Source organism: Aquarana catesbeiana, linkage group LG01 (genome assembly GCF_042186555.1).
Source record: "Aquarana catesbeiana isolate 2022-GZ linkage group LG01, ASM4218655v1, whole genome shotgun sequence".
In the NCBI taxonomy this organism is placed as follows: Eukaryota; Metazoa; Chordata; class Amphibia; order Anura; family Ranidae; genus Aquarana; species Aquarana catesbeiana.
This window is the reverse complement of record NC_133324.1, coordinates 224,710,045-224,726,518: the sequence shown is the minus strand read 5'-3', so window position 1 is coordinate 224,726,518 and position 16,474 is coordinate 224,710,045. Positions and strand designations below refer to the sequence as shown.

Below are 16,474 nucleotides of genomic sequence, written 5' to 3'. Positions count from 1 at the left end.
CACCTAAAGTCTAAAATACAGCTGTTCACATGCAGTGGTTGCGACGCTTTGCATCACAGCCACAAAAATTTTTAACGTTACATATCAAGTTAGTCAAACTAAGCCATTTAAGTCAATGGGGCCATGCCACAACTGCAAGGCAAACACTTGGCTCACAGTTCTGGCACATTAGCACCATTATAATTTGCAATTTGGCAGAAAAAAAAACAGGCATTCAGAAGCATCAGGACTGCCTCCTGAACATCTAACAGCAGCTGCTTAGCCTCACTCTGAAAAGTGAAGCACCACAGAACACTTTTCAGAGCATTGGCTAGTGTGAACATAGCTTAATAACAGTTATTGTAATGCCACCCATATTCCTGTCCTTTTAAGTAAGCTGAGACCAATGCTGCACAAGTGTCAGGTTGCTGTCACCCTGGTAAAAAAGACAGGATAGTAGGTGGTATTACAATGACTGTTATTTAAGGGGGGCATAGGCACTTCTAACAGCTCACTGCTCTTCTTTCAATTCTACTAGGGAAAACGCTTTCTTGCTCTCTCCCCCTCACCTCATTCACTGCAGGAAGAGCTGGGACAAGGTCATCTGGTGCCCAGGGCGAAAACGATAAACTGTGCCCCCTCATTCCAGGGTTTGGAAAAAGTAACTCCCAGCATTGGTGTCCATTTCCCCAAAAATAACCCCCAGCGTTGGTGTCCATTTCTACAACAATAATCCCCAGCATTGGTGCCAGTTTCTGCAATAATAATCTTTAGTATTAACACCCAGCACTGGTGTTAGTAGCAAAAATAATAACCCCTAGAATAGGTGGTCAGTGGCATTGTGCTATTTAAACTCTCTTCGTTGGTAGCCTCCTAAAATGGAATCCCAACCTAAACATAACTTGCTTTAAAAAATGTCCCCTCACTTTGGTCCGGTCACTTGATCTTCCCTGTGTTAGCCAGCGGTGGCTGCAAGGGAGAGGACACAGTGCTCAACAATGGCTTGTAAAGTCCAAGGGATGACATCACCCATATACTTTCATGTCCCAGCTGTTGCCAGATTTCCTTCTTCTCCTTGCATACGCTGCTGTCTCACACAAGGGGGATTATGTGACCAGCCTGAAAATAGGTTAGTCAGCAGGTATTAGGAGGGAAAGGGGGCATTTTTTAGGCTAGCTATGTTTATGTTGGAATTCTACTTTAATCTTTCTGCATTGATGGTCAGGGTTGAAGACCTAGTTTAACCACTTCAATACCAGGCACTTACCCCCCCTTCCTGCCCAAGCCAATTTTCAGCTTTCAGCGATGTCATTTTTAAATTACAATTGCGGGGTCTTGCTACACTGTACCCAAACAAAATTTTTATCAGTTCCCACAAATAGAGCTTTCTTTTGGTGGTATTTGATCACCTCCGCAGTTTTTATTTTGCTAAACAATTTTTAAAAAAGCGTAAATTTTGAAAAAAAAAAAGTTTTTCTTCGTTTCTGTCATAAAATTTTGTAAAAAAAGTTTTCTCCTTCACTGATGGGTACTGATAAGCCGCATTGACGGGCACTGATAAGGCAGCACCAATGAGGTGGCACTGATGGGCATTGACGATGGGCACTGACGACGGGCACTGATAGGCGGCACTGATATACGGCACTGATAGGTGGCACTGATATGCACCACTGATGAGCATTGATAGGCGGCACTGATGGGCACTCATAGGTGGCACTGATGGGCACTGAAAGGCTGCACTAATGGGTACTCATGGGTGGCACTGATAGGCGGCACTGCTGGGCACTGATGGACACTGATAGGCGACACTACTGCGCACTGATAAGCGGCACTGATGGGCACTGATGGCTGGCACTGATACATTGCACTGATAGGCATCACTGATGGCACTGGCAGGCATTTTTAATGGGCACTGATTGGCAGCTGCCTGGGTACTGATTGGCATATTCCAGGTGGTCTAGGGTGGCATACCTGGTGTCCTGTGTGGTGGCCATCCCTGGTGGTCCTTGTGGCATCCCTGGTGGTCCTCACGGCATCCCTGGTGGTCCTGGGTGGGCATTCGCGGGGGGGCTGCACTGATAATCAGAATAGACCCCCCCTGTCAGGAGAGCCGCCGATCGGCTCTCCTCTACTCATGTGTTTCAGACGCGAGTGAGGAAAAGCCAATAAATGGCTCTTCCTGTTTACATCGTGATCAGCCATGATTGAACCGTCACTTCTGGTTGGACTGCAAGCCGCAATCCCAACCCTATGCTGCTCTCTTGCTTCTGGATAGGCCCTCAGGCAGCCTAGCAGCCAGATGTGCCCGGGATAGGCCCAAACTCTGGCCTAGCAGCCCGGGCAGTACAACACATGTCCACCCAGACAGCCGCCCAGGTGGCACAGAACACTGATCACCTGACTCCACCCAAATATATAGGTTCTCCCAGGAGGCCAAGAAATTTAAGAAAACCCCTGCCCATTGGCTGAGATACCCCATATACTCCTAAACTGTCCTTGCTTTGCCCTTAGCGGCAGAAGAGAGAAGTGCAGCAATTCCAGACTTAGGGTGAACTCAACTGATCCCTAACAATGAGCCAAGGTAACTACACCTGGCAGGTAAATTTAGGAGCAACCCTGCCTAAACATCAGGGTGCTACATGAGTCACTGTAAGTGGCAATCTGTTGCAGTTGAACTATACAGTCTTTTATATTTGTAATTATATTCAAGCTCTAGGATATTTTAAAATTTTGTACCATTCTTTCTAAGCTTGGTAAATTGTATGATGTATATATATTGTGTGCATGTCATGTAAACTGGAAGATGTTACACTAACCACACTCTATTTCTTTAAACCAGAGATCCTGGTGGCTGTAAAACATCATTAAAAAGAATCAATAGAGAAAAAGAAGTAGAAATGAAGTGGGAGCAGTTTATAATGCCAGGGAAGGTAAATTATTTTTTTTACTTCCTATAACTGCCAGAAATATTTTGCCATGTTTTACAGGTATAAATAAATTTAAAGTCCTAAAACGTAGAGCTAAATATTTCAGCTAGTTAATCTTGTAGTGCGAAAAATATATGGAGAGAGTTTGGCTCATCAGCCATGCCTATATATTACACTTGCAAAAACTGTAAAGCTGTGGCATGCTTGTACTAAGTGGAACCCATTACTTTATGTTATAGTGATGTACAAGTCCCACTGGAGTTAAAGTACAATGCCATAGAAATTAATGCTGCATGGATTTTTAGGGAAATATGGAGCTGTTTTCCCAGTGTAAATTATGATAAACTCTTTCCTATTCTTTAAATCTCAAATCACATTTTATTTCTGTGACTTGTGGCCAGTGTTTCAGTCTTAATTTTCTCAGTGGTTGGTTTCATAAAATATTTTTGGAGATTGAAGTGCAGGCTGCAGGCGACATCAAAATGAAAACAAACGTGACAGGAGGAAAGTGTAATTTAATATTTTTACTTCTATTGACTCCCTTTGGATCAGTGACTATGAAATTGCCCTTTAAGATAGATAAACATGTGTAGGACATTTATGAAGCAAATTAGCAACACTATTAGCTGCAAATCAGTCTGGCTTTCACCTAGCAAAGCCCATGTGGCAGTTTGCGTGTATTTGTGACCCCTACACCTGTATGTGTGGGCATCCAACTGAGACAGATTTTGTATGGGTCTGCAAAAGATTTATCACAGCAGAAGAGACAGTTAAGTTAAGTGGTCAATGTCAGATTTGATTTTGTGGCAGTGCTACTTTAGAGCAGCTGTGGGAGGAATGTATTATTGTAAATCTGCTGCATAATCGCATACCTCCCAACATTTTGAGATGGGAATGAGGGACACCTACTAGCAAATGTATGTAGGCATAGGACACGCCCCCTGTCACACCCCCTAAAGGGGAATTAATAAAAAAAAGGTTAATTAAATCCACAAGGGATTTTTTTCCCACTACTATTCCTTTATAGTGCATCAATTTAGAAATTGGATGAAAGGTTTAGCACTGGGAAACACTTTTTGAAAGATAAAAAGTTAATTTTCTATACGACTATATAGATCAGACCAAAATGAAGGAGAAAGAGGGACAGAGGGCCATTGATCCAAATCAGGAACAGTACCTTGAAATCAGGGACAGTTGGGAGCTATGTAATCTGTCTCACTGCTACTGTTTAGTATTGCCTTGCTGTGTGACAGAATTGATAACCCCCCCCCTACAGTTCTGTTTAGTCCTAAATACATTAATATTATATACAATACTTTTTATTTTATTCATGAAAATATGTGTAATTTTATTCATTAAAATTACTTATTTATCAGCTTCCTATGTCTGTTGGATTCATTGATGTTGATTTACTAAAGGCAAACAGACTGTTTACTATGCAAGGGAATTTTCACATTGCATTGGAATTCTCCATTGGTTTAGTGAATGAGCCGAATCGCTGCTGACTTTACGGTTGCCACCCTTTCTTCAAGCCAAACCCAAACACTTTAGCGGTGCACGGCAATTTTTTTTTTTGTTTAGGGGGAACACTGTGGACTTTTGTGTTTAGCGGAACTCTGATGTAAGGGGATTTCTACTTACCAAAGTCCCCCTTACATCTGAGTACCCCTTACCTTAGTGTACTCACTCGGTGGCAGGAGAGAGAAGGGAGGGAGGAGGAGAACTTCAGTCACAGACAGTGGATGGTGAGCTCACTCACCTGAGGATTGAGGTTCAGGCATCAGAAACTTTCATTCACCATGTATCTGCCGGCTACTGGGTTTCAAGTTTTCAAGCCACACATCCCTTTTCTGAGGCATAGCACACCTGGGATTGGAGTGGCAAAGAGAGGTAGGGATGGGAGGAGGAGGAGCAGATTGAGCCCTCTCTCCTCTCCCATCCATGTGGGGGGAGGGGAATTGTGCTGGCTCTGGGCAGTGTGAGAGAGAGTATCACAGACACTCGTCTTAGACAACTTCAGCCAGCCCTCTGGACAATTGGAAACCCTGGTGATTAGGGTGTGCCCAGGTACACCTGGCCTGTGGGCACGCCTATGCAGTCAGCGGTTGTGGTACTGGTTACTTGGGGAGTCACAGCCCGGTCTAAAAAATGTGTCCGGGTTTCAGGCAGTTTGAAACCTGGACACATGATTCCAAACCTGGACTGTGCAGGTGAATCCAGGACAGTTGGCAACCCTAGCTGACTTCCATCATCTAATCACATGCAAGCAAAAATACTGTTTGCAGCCTGTTTGCAATTAGTAAATCAAACCCTTATCTTCACTTGCAGAAATGCTAGATGATGCTAGATGCTGTTTTGTGGGTTGACCCCAGCTGAGCTGTATTTTTAAGGCGTTTGCTCTTCTCTAGTGATAATTACCTGCAAGGGCAAATTCAGGCATCATGCTACTACTATCATCATGGGAAACAATACCAATGGAAGTCACTTTACTGTTGTACTGCGATTTACTTTAACTTTGGCTTGTGCAAAGCTGCTAAATACTGTATATAGCAGCCAGTGAAATCTGCCAGGATGCAGCTGCACTAGCCTGTTTGTACACCAGAGGGCAGCCATAGATTTCAGAGCATGATTTCCAGTTCCAATACACAGATTTACTTAATTAGTAAAGTAAGTTTTACTCAGAAATTACGAGGACTTCGGTTAGAATAGTAGTCACTTGTGAACCTGCATAATGTCCTATCATGTGCACTTCTGTGTTTCTTTTCTTATGTGAGCTGTAGCCATATTCTCCTTGTTTTTGCAAATCTCTTTACAGCAATGGAATGCATGTTTTATTATCAGGGTACACAGATTGGGTGGTGATTCACTGTCGGCTCATTGGGTAGATTGTGAATGATGCTATATGAGTCCTTAACCCACAAAAGCATGATGTGGGCTGACACAGGATTCATGTTCAGTTACAGGTCCAAAATTCTAGGGAACTTTACATTTGTCTTCCAAACAGTGTGCTCTTAAATTTTACTTAAAGTGAAACTTTAGTCAGAAAACGAAGTCCTGCTAGATCACTTCAGGCTGGCCCATTTTGCAAGTATAGCTATATAAAACATTAAAAGTAAGTGCCTATGCTGTTTAAGTAATTGATTGTGCTCTGCACATGCTCAGTTGTACTCTATGTTTGGGCACTACCGAGCTTGTAGAGGCCTGATCTGCTGACAGTCTTAAAGTGGAATTAAACCCTCCTAACCTATACAGCCAAGGAGACTGCTTCTGTTTGATCTGCAACTGCCATGGTGCTGCATATATGATCAATTATGACACCAGCCATTTGACAGTTTGGTTGAGAAAACAAGCAAATGTAACAGTTAGCAATCCTCGCATTTCAGGAATGTAACTTTAAAACTGTTAAATCAATGGGTTTAGCTCCACTTTATGATTTACTTCTGTTCAGGGGCTCTGGGCTTCAACAAAATGGCTGCAAGAAGAAGCAGGAGCAATGCTGGAGGCAATTTACAGCACACACTTATTTTGGTAGCATAATTATTAATGTGGAATGTATGTTCCTTGCTAAAGAACATTATTTTTTTATCAAGATGTTATGGGTAAAGTTCTGCTTTAAAGCTGTACTTCAGGAGAGCAGCTAAGTATGCATATAAAGCACATATATGTTTGCTTTTTGACCCGCCAAAGTATTTATATATCTGTGCATTCATTCAGTTACACAAATCTGCCACATAGCATAGTCTTGTCTGAAAGGGTAAGAGACCTGTTTTTTCTCTGCTGAAGTTTCTTAGTTACATAGTAAGTGAGGTTAAAAAAAGACACAATTCCATCAAGTCTAAAAGTCTAAACTATGTGTGTGAATATATATATATATATATATATATATATATATATATATATATATATATGTTAAAACGGTAGTAAACCTAAAACTAAAAATATACTATTATGCAGGGTACCAATCATTAGATGTTGTGGCTGCATTCGTTTTCTTTTTCAGACTTTTTTCCCTCTGTTTTCATCTGGTGATCTGGCCAGTAACACACCTCATTTATTGGAGTGTCCCCACTCTGGATGAAGGAGCACAGGGGCACCTTTGGACAGAAGCATTGTCAGCCTGGGGGGAGGGAAGTGTTAGATGGACTAGCAGATTTAGCTACACTAACACATCGAAGCCAAACTCCAGCTCACATAGCAGTTACACAAGCAGTTACAGCAACTACTATGCAGGACTGATACCTAGTAAAATGTACTTACTCTGCTTACATACATTTAATGATGTGCTAATGAATGTAGAGCTGCAATTATTTATGTATTATATATCTGCCTGGAACTCAGCTTGAAATTACATGCGTTTTATCTATATATACCTACATTTGCATTTCTAGACTGGTCACTAGAAATTCAGTAAAGTATTGTTTTTTGTAGTTAAAGAGTGATAGAAGCAGGTACCGTGTAGGTTCTGTACTTACATTTGCAACCTTGAGATAGATATCCAGCACCATGGAGTATTTATGGTCATCATCTCTTTTCACTGATTTGCCTGTTTTGGTATTGGAGGACAAAAAGAGATTTTGACTAGCTCAAAAAATATGGGCAGAGAACATTGCTCAAAAAGCTTCGCAATGATAATTTTATGCTACCTAAATCATCCGCTATCCAAAATTATATTGTTTGGTACAGAGGTCCTTTTGAATTATGTAATATTTTCCATATTTTACAATTTATAGGGTAAAAGACAAGGTCAGAGATTTCTTCGTGGTCACTTACAACGAGCCCGCAAGTTATCATTCCTCAGCATCTCTCGATTTAGTGGGCTTTCGTCAGCTGTCACACCAACCATGGGCAGTGTCTCTTCCCTTCTTCCAAGCTCAGATGAGATGCCATCATCCTCAGATGGTCTTCAAGATGGTGGAGAGGAGATAGAATCTACTGTTAATAGTTCTGTTCATACTCCAGGAAAACTGAGCAAAGAAGAAGATGAAGAACCTCTGTCAGACTGTAAGTGTTTTGGAACTTAATGTATTTCAAAAAACAAATTAAAGGATTAGTGGATGCTGTGTCAAAATTCACAAATCAGATACCCATATTTATTTTTATACTACACAAAGGTTAAGTTGAATCTGATTGGTTACTGCAAACAGTATATAAACGTTCCTCTATTGTCTTCCTCAACTTTCCTGTCTTCCAGCCTTTAAGGTCCCGTTCACACTTTGCACGCTTGCAATTTTGTGTGGGTGATTTTTACGTGATTCAGCATGTCGTGCATAAGGCAGCCCATTCACTTGAGGCAACAAAATGATTCTAGGGCAATTTGGAATAGCCTAAGTGTGAATGGGACATAAGATTTGCTCTCGGTGAACCTTCCCTTTGAACATCCAGCTTTCTTTATGAAAACAGCATGCAGGAACTTTCATCCAGTGATGGACTGAAGATGCCTAAGTGGAAAAAAAAAAGCTTTTTTGTATGCCTCTGCTTTCCAATGCTTGCCCTGGAAAATTCAGAAAACACACATCTGGCTTGAATAAGCCCTACCGTAAGAAATGACCCTCAGACACAAGTCACACAAGTTAAATGGATATAAATTACTGTGTCCTGTTTAAGGCTAAACTCTAAACTTTTAAAATAGTTGCAATTCATACTATCTATGGGAACTGCTTTACCTTTGAATAAATTACCGTATATAAGTCGAATTTTTCAGCCCTTTTTTTTGGGCTGAAAGTGCCCCCCTCGACTTATACTCGAGTCACCGCCGTCTGTCTGCATGATCAGCGTGTCATGCAGGCAGACAGCGGCCGGCGTGTGATAATACCGTTCGAAGGCTATTCCAGCTTTCAAAAACCGCGCATCCTGCTCGTCTGTGATAGGCTGAACACTCCATTTCCCAGCTGTCAGTGTACAGCCTATCACGGACATTCTCTCATCCTCGTCCGTGGTATGAGAATGAGAGAATGTCCGTGATAGGTTGACCGCCGACTGCTGAGTGTTCTGCCTATCACAGACAAGGAGGAGGTGCGGCTTTTGAACAGTGGAATGGCCGCCGAAGTGTATTATCACACGCTGTATTATGCACACAGGACACATGCACATGTACAGGACACAGGGACACATACACATGTACAGGACACAGGGACACATACAAATGTACAGGACACAGGACACAGGGACACATACACATGTACAGGACACAGGACACAGGGACACATACACATGTACAGGACACATGTACACATGTACAGGACACAGAGACACATACACATGTACAGGACACATACACATGTACAGGACACAGGGACACATACACATGTACAGGACACAGGACACAGGGACACATACACATGTACAGGACACAGGGACACATACACATGTACAGGACACATACACATGCACAGGACACATGCACATGCACAGGACACATGCACATGTACATGTACAGGACACATGCACATGTACAGGACACAGGACACATGCACATGTACAGGACACAGGACACATGCACAGGACACAGGGAGGCATGCAGCTGCAGATGGACATTGTTGACCTTTTTTTTTCCACTTACAGTAGCTGCTGCATTTCTCACCCTCGTCTTATACTCAATCGTCAATAAGTTTTTCCCAGTTTTTTGTGGTAAATTAGGGACCTCCACTTATACTCAGATCGACTTATACTCGAGTATATACAGTAGTCATTTTCTTTAGAGTCATATAATTCTTGTACCCCTGCCAGACAGTATAACAACATCCTGTACCTCCACAGCAGCAGTATAGCTTGGTCCAGGAAACACTCTAATCCACTGACTGAAATAAATGAGTAGCAGCAAGTCGATTAGTAATCACCTTGTTCTCTCCTTCTGTTCTCTTAAATGAATGTAGCACCCTGGAGTTTAGGCAGGGATGCTCCTCACAAATTTACTTGCCAGGAATAGTTATTCAGGTTGATTGTTAGAGACTTATTGATTTCTCCCTAAGTCTGGCCTTATTGCACTTTTCTCTTCTACCACTAGGTGGCTGGGTACTTGGTGGTCTTAGATATGAGAAGGGCAAGTCAAGGCCAGGTTATGGGTATATGGGTATATATATCTCAGCCAATGGGTAGGGGTTTTCTTAGATCCCTTGGTCTGCTGGGAGAGCCTATATATTCGGGTGGAGTCAGGTGATCTATGTTCTGTGCCACCCGGACGGCTGTCTGGGTGGACGTGTGTCGCTTTGCCCCGGGCTGCTAGGCCGGAGATTGGGCCTATCCCAGGGGCATCTGGCTGTTAGGCTGTCTGAGGGCCTATCCAGAAGCAAGAGAGTAGCGCAGGGTTGGGACTGCGGCTTACAGTTCCACCTGAAGTGACAGTTCTGCAGGCCGGAGAATCTGTCGTAGTCGGAGGCAGAGGGGAAGCTGTCGTCACTAAGCTCAGTGGGCTGAAGAACTACAAGGAGAAGTTGTAGTGAAGGTGAAAGAACTGTTACGCTTTGTGTTAGGAACTTTTAAAGACTGTTGCCATAGGAGACTGCATTCCTGCATGTGCAGATTTGGCTGCTTGCTGGAGGCCTTCCCTGCACAGCTGTCCTCCTATTGAAGTCTCGGAGTTTGCTAATTGAACTTGCAACTACTCAAGGGTGTCCTGGGCCGAACCCTTTTTCCCCTATAAAAGTTTGTAAGAGAAATAAATATCTCTTCTGCATGCAAGCAGTGTCTGGCGCCCAATAATTTTATCCACCTTGCACCCACTATGCCTCACAACCCACTACATACAGAAGGATGTTAGCTATCTCTGGCCCTGGAGGTTCTCATTAGATTGAAGGAGGCCGGAGACCTTGCTACATTAATAATCTAGACTGACTGCTCCCATCAACATTCTGGACTGACAGTTGTGTGCAATGTAACATACGTTGATTGGTTCCTAAAGCTTGACCTGCCTCTCCCCGCCCACTGTGCAATAGATTACAGGATAATATAAAGACAAATTAAAAAACATATCAGTGACTTTAACAAAAATATATTTAATACCTTTTTAATTCTACTATGTGCCTGGAATTCAGCTTTGAAAGTAATAATGCCTTTTAGAGATCAAAGAAAATTGATAGAGACCCTTGTGAGACACTAATGAAAAAAATCTTAGGCATGTGTGCATAGTTTTCATGTCTGCCAAAGCCTTACCACAGCATGTGTACCTGTAGCAGACAGTACCTCTAAAGGCATGTATTGCCAAAATGGCTTAAAACTCATCCTGTGCTTTAATTGGTTTACAGAATCACAGTACTTTAGTCTGGTTATGATGTTGGAAGAATGTTGGATTAATGAGCTTCCTTCACTGTCTATAATACTAATTGATATTTATTATTTACAAACATATGCCAAATCTGCAGATATTGTGCTGTCTTATAAATAATTACCTTGAATTACCTACATGTCTCTCTGTGGTAATCAATATAGATGAAGCTTGCATATTAATAGAAAACAAAGGATCATTTCTGTGTTATTCAGTTGCCTTTAGACAAAGACTGCATTTACCATAGGCTAATCATAGCAATGTAAAGTATACAAAGAAAAGATTCAGTGAAATAATGGGATAGTAACCATACGGCTTCTGATCATTCAATTAAACTCCAGGCACTGTGACTTCCCTGCCCTGCAGGGAATAAATGCTTGTTAGGTCTAGGGGTAGAGAAATAATACTTGCCTTATTCCTCAGTCCAGCAGCCTACTTCCTACCTGTGCAGGTCCATCCAGACCTACATTCGTGGGAGTTATGCCATTCTGCTGCCAGTCAAGATGGCCCATAATAGGGCTGGATGAAAATGTCCTCACTGGGGAGGGAGCTTGCAGACATCCCATCTCTGGAGCGGAATAAGTGTTGGAGGCTTTAGTTCCACTTTAACACCCATACACACATAGGAGTCAGGGACATGTTTTATGTTGGTGCAGTAGGAGAGATTTATAAATCAAACCTTCAAGATGTGATCCTAAAAAAATGTGTTTTTAAATGTATCACTGCACCTGCTCTGCACTTTTTTGTTACATCATTATTGGCAGTATTGGTTTTATATTACCTGGTGTAAAAATGACATTATCTGTATGAATGTTACAATAGCATACATGTGGCTACAGCCAAGCATATTTTCATATAGTGTAACACTAGGCCCTTTACATGGGCAAGAGAAATACAGTGAAATCTTGGTTTACGAGTAACACGGTTTACGAGCGTTGTGAAAGAAGACAAGCAACTTTTTTTAAAAAAAATTTGCCTTGATCTGCCAGCGCTGTCTTGATATACGAACGTTTTTTTTTTTTTTATGTAAAAAAAAAAAAGAATTACACTCAGAATGTGAAGGAGTCTGCTGCTCATCCATGTAAAGCCGCTGTGTATATGTACAGCGCATACAGTACAGCTTTGTATGTGGCCAGAGATTTGCGGGCGATGGTGGCTCCCAGCGCTTCCTGGAGACACTTGGACACTTCCAGCAGGAGCAGGCGCACCCGGAAGTGATGTCAACAGTTCCCGAGTTCTCTAGGAAGCGCTGTGAGCTGAATCTGTGGCCACATACAGCGGTGTACTGTACACCAGCAGCTTTACTGAACATACAGTACTGTATACAGAGCGGCTTTAAATAGATGAGCACCAACCTCTGGCCACATACAGAGCTGTGTACACCAGCGGCTTTAAATAGGTGAGCACCAGAATCTTTAACATTGTCACTGTGCACATTCTTTTTTTTTACCTTAAAACTTTTGCAACACAGAGGTGTACAGTACAGTATTTCTGTACAGTACTGTATTTTGAAGTGCAGTTTTATTTGTTTTATGTTTACAGTACACTTTATACTGTATTTTTTTTTTTTTTTTGCCGTAATCATTTTTATATAAATAAATGGTTGTGGAACGAATCAACAGAATTTCCATCATTTCCTATGGGGAAATTTGCTTTGATATAAGAGTGCTTTGGATTACAAGTATGCTTCTGGAACGAATTATGCTCGCAAACCAAGGTTTCACTGTATTGTACATCCCCGTATAAAACAAAGTTTAAAATGATATTAACCACTTGCCAACCGCCCCATAGCCAAATGACGGCTGCAGGGCGGTTGGATAACTCTGGGATCATGTCATATGATGGGAGCCGGATGGGAGCCGCGCTGTGGGCTGAATATGTAGTGCCCACAGCGCAGGTCAGTGACATGTACAGTCACATCCATCCATCCCTCCATGCTCAGCCATCCCCCCCATGCTCTGCAATTCCCTGGGCAATACTCTGCAATTCCCTGTGCAATACTCTGCAATACCCTGTGCAATACCCCACAATACTCTGCAATACCTTGTGCAATACTCTGCAATACCCCACAATACTCTGCAATACCCTGTGAAATACTCTGCAATACTCTGCAATACCCCACAATACTCTGCAATACCCTGTGAAATACTCTGCAATACTCTGCAATACCCCACAATACTCTGCAATGCCCCACAATACTCTACAATGCCCCGCAATACTCTACAATGCCCCGCAATACTCTACAATGCCCCGCAATACTCTGCAATACCCCGCAATGCTCTGCAATACCCCACAATGCTCTGCAATACCCTATAATACTCTGCAATACCCCCCAATACTCTGCAATACCCCGCAATACTCTGCAATACCATGTGCAATACTCTGCAATACTGTGCAATGCCCCGCAATACTCTGCAATACCCTGTGCAATGCTCTGCAATACCATGTGCAATACTCTGCAATACTCTGCAATGCCCTGCAATACTCTGCAATGCCCCGCAATACTCTGCAATGCCCCGCAATACTCTGAAATACCCCGCAATACTCTGAAATACCCTGCAATACTCTGAAATACCCCGCAATACTCTGCAATACCCCGCAATACTCTGCCATACCCCGCCATACTCTACAATACTCAGTGATACCCAGCCATACTTTGACATGCTCAGCCATACCCAGCCATGCTCAGCCATGCTCAGCCATACTCTGCCATGCTCAGACATACTCGGCTGTACTCGCCCTCTGTATGTGGCCAGGCTGTGGAAGTCTCACACATGTGATATCGCCGTACTCAGGAGGAGTAGGAGAATCTATTTCAGGGTGTCATTTTTGGTATGTACATGCTATGTGTTAGAAATATTGTATAAATGGACAATGTTGTGTTAAAAAAATGTGTTTTAACCACTTCCCGCCCGCCAGCCGTCATATGACGTCCTTGACTTTGTGCGGGGATATCTGAATGATGGATGCAGCTGCATCCATCATTCAGATATCGGCTTTTTCAGCCAGCGATTCCCTACACCATAAGAATGACCATAGCGGCTGTTCCACTGCTTGATCGTTCTTACGGGAGGCGAGAGGGGACGTCCCCCCCCCTCGCCGCCCTCAGGTGCTTCTACCGACTCACTGCTAAGATCGAAGCCAGGATAATTTTTTTTTTTTTTATTTCAGGCTTCCCAGCCTAGAGGTGAGATGTGGGGTCTTATTGACCCCATATCTCACTGTAAAGAGGACCTGTCATGCCATATTCCTATTACAAGGGATGTTTACATTCCTTGTAATAGGAATAAATGTGATGAAAAAATTTATTTTTTGGAAAAAAGCCTCCAGCTAAAATAAATAAAGTAAAATGAACAATAAAAAAAATATTCCCTGTGTCCCCGTGTGCTCGCATGCAGAAGCGAACGCATACGTAAGTTGCGCCCACATATGAAAATGGTGTTCAAACCACACATGTGAGGTATCGCTGCGATCGGTAGAGTGAGAGCAATAATTTTGGCCCTAGACCTCCTCTGTAACTCACAACATGTAACCAGTAAAAATTTTTAAAGCGTCTCCTATGGGGATTTTTAAGTAGCGAAGTTTGGCGCCATTCCACGAGCGTGTGCAATATTGAAGGGTGACATGTTAGGTATCTATTTACTCTGCATAACTTCATCTTTCACGTTATGCAACAATATTGGGCTAACTTTACTATTTTGTTTTTTTTTTAAAGCACAAAACTTTTTTTTTTTTTTTTAAAACTTTTGAAATTGCTGCGCAAATACCGTGCGAGATAAAAAGTTGCAACGACCGCCATTGTATTCTTTAGGGTCTTTGCTAAAAATATATATATAATGTTTTGGGTTTCTATGTAATTTTCTAGCAAATAAATTATGATTTTTACATGTAGGAGAGAAATGTCAGAATTGGCCTGGGTGCTCCTAGAATGCCTGATGGTGCTCCCTGCATGTTGAGCCTCTGTATGTGGCCACGCTGTGTAAAAGTCTCACACATGTGGTATCGCCGTACTCAGGAGTAATAGCAGAATGTGTTTTGGGGTGTAATTTGTGGTATGCATATGTGGTGTGTGAGAAATAATCTGCTAATATGACAATTTTGTGAAAAAAATAAAAGAAAAAAAAAATCTTGATTTTGCAAAGAATTGTGGGTAAAAATGACAACTTCAAAAAACTCATCATGCATCTTTCTAAATACATTGGAATGTCTTCTTTCCAAAAAGGGGTCATTTGGGGGGTATTTGTACTTTTCTGGCATGTTAGGGTCTCAAGAAATGAGATAGGCCGTCAGTAATTCAGGTGTGATCAATTTTCAGAGATTGGCACCATAGCTTGTGGACTCTATAACTTTCACAAAGACCAAATAATATACACCGATTTGGGTTATTTTTACCAAAGATATGTAGCGGTATAAATTTTGGCCAAAATATATGAAGAAAAAATTACTAATTTGCAAAATTTTATAACAGAAACGAAGAAAAATGCATTTTTTACAGAATTTTCGGTCTTTTTTCTTTTATAGCGCAAAAAAAAAAGAACTCAGCAGTGATTAAATACCACCAAAAGAAAGCTCTATTTGTGTGAAAAAAAGGACACAAATTTAATTTGGGTACAGTGTTGCATGACTGAGTAATTGTCATTCAAATTGTGAGAGCACCGAAAGCTGAAAATTGGTCTGGTTATTAAGGGGGTTTAAGTGCCCAGTGGTCAAGTGGTTAAACCCAAAAGTGAACATTTATTTTATTGCAGCTTACCAATGCTTAGATGTAATGGCGGCATTGATTTTCTTTTCTTTTTGCCTTCTTTCCCTTATTTTCACCTGATGGCAAGTCTGTAGTTTTTCAACAGAATACGCTTTCCTGTAGAAGTTAGGGGGTTGAGACAAACTGTTTACCATTGACAGGGGTGCTTACAATACTCAACTTTTATTTATTCATGTGAAACCATTATGCCCAAACTGTTGCTGTAACTGTTTGTGTAAATGAGTGTGAGCTTGGGTTTGGCTTCAATTTGTTAGTGTACCTAAATCTGCTATTACATCTAACACTCCCCCTCCCCCCAGACTGACAATGCTGCTGTCCAAAGGTGCCCCTATACTCCTTCATCCAGAGTGGGGGCACGCTAATGCAGGAGGTGTGTTACTGACCAGATCACCAGGGGAAAACAGAGAGAAAAAAAGTTAAAAAAAATCAATGCAACCACTACATCTAAGGATTGATAAGCATCAATATTTGTTACATGGTTTTGGGTTTAATCACTCTTAAAGCAGAATGGGATTGTGGAGAAATTGTAAAAGTGATACTAAACAC

At 41.9% G+C, this 16,474-nt stretch overlaps 1 protein-coding gene across 1 annotated transcript in view; it reads left to right on the top strand.

Annotated features, from left to right (window-relative positions):
- CCDC60 (coiled-coil domain containing 60) overlaps nt 1–16,474 on the top strand; it is a 339,745-nt gene that overhangs the window by 274,917 nt on the left and 48,354 nt on the right. The window contains exons 8-9 of the mRNA XM_073625478.1: nt 2,819–2,909; nt 7,637–7,907. Coding sequence (XP_073481579.1) covers nt 2,819–2,909; nt 7,637–7,907 — 362 coding nt within the window. The remainder of the gene's footprint in view (nt 1–2,818; nt 2,910–7,636; nt 7,908–16,474) is intronic.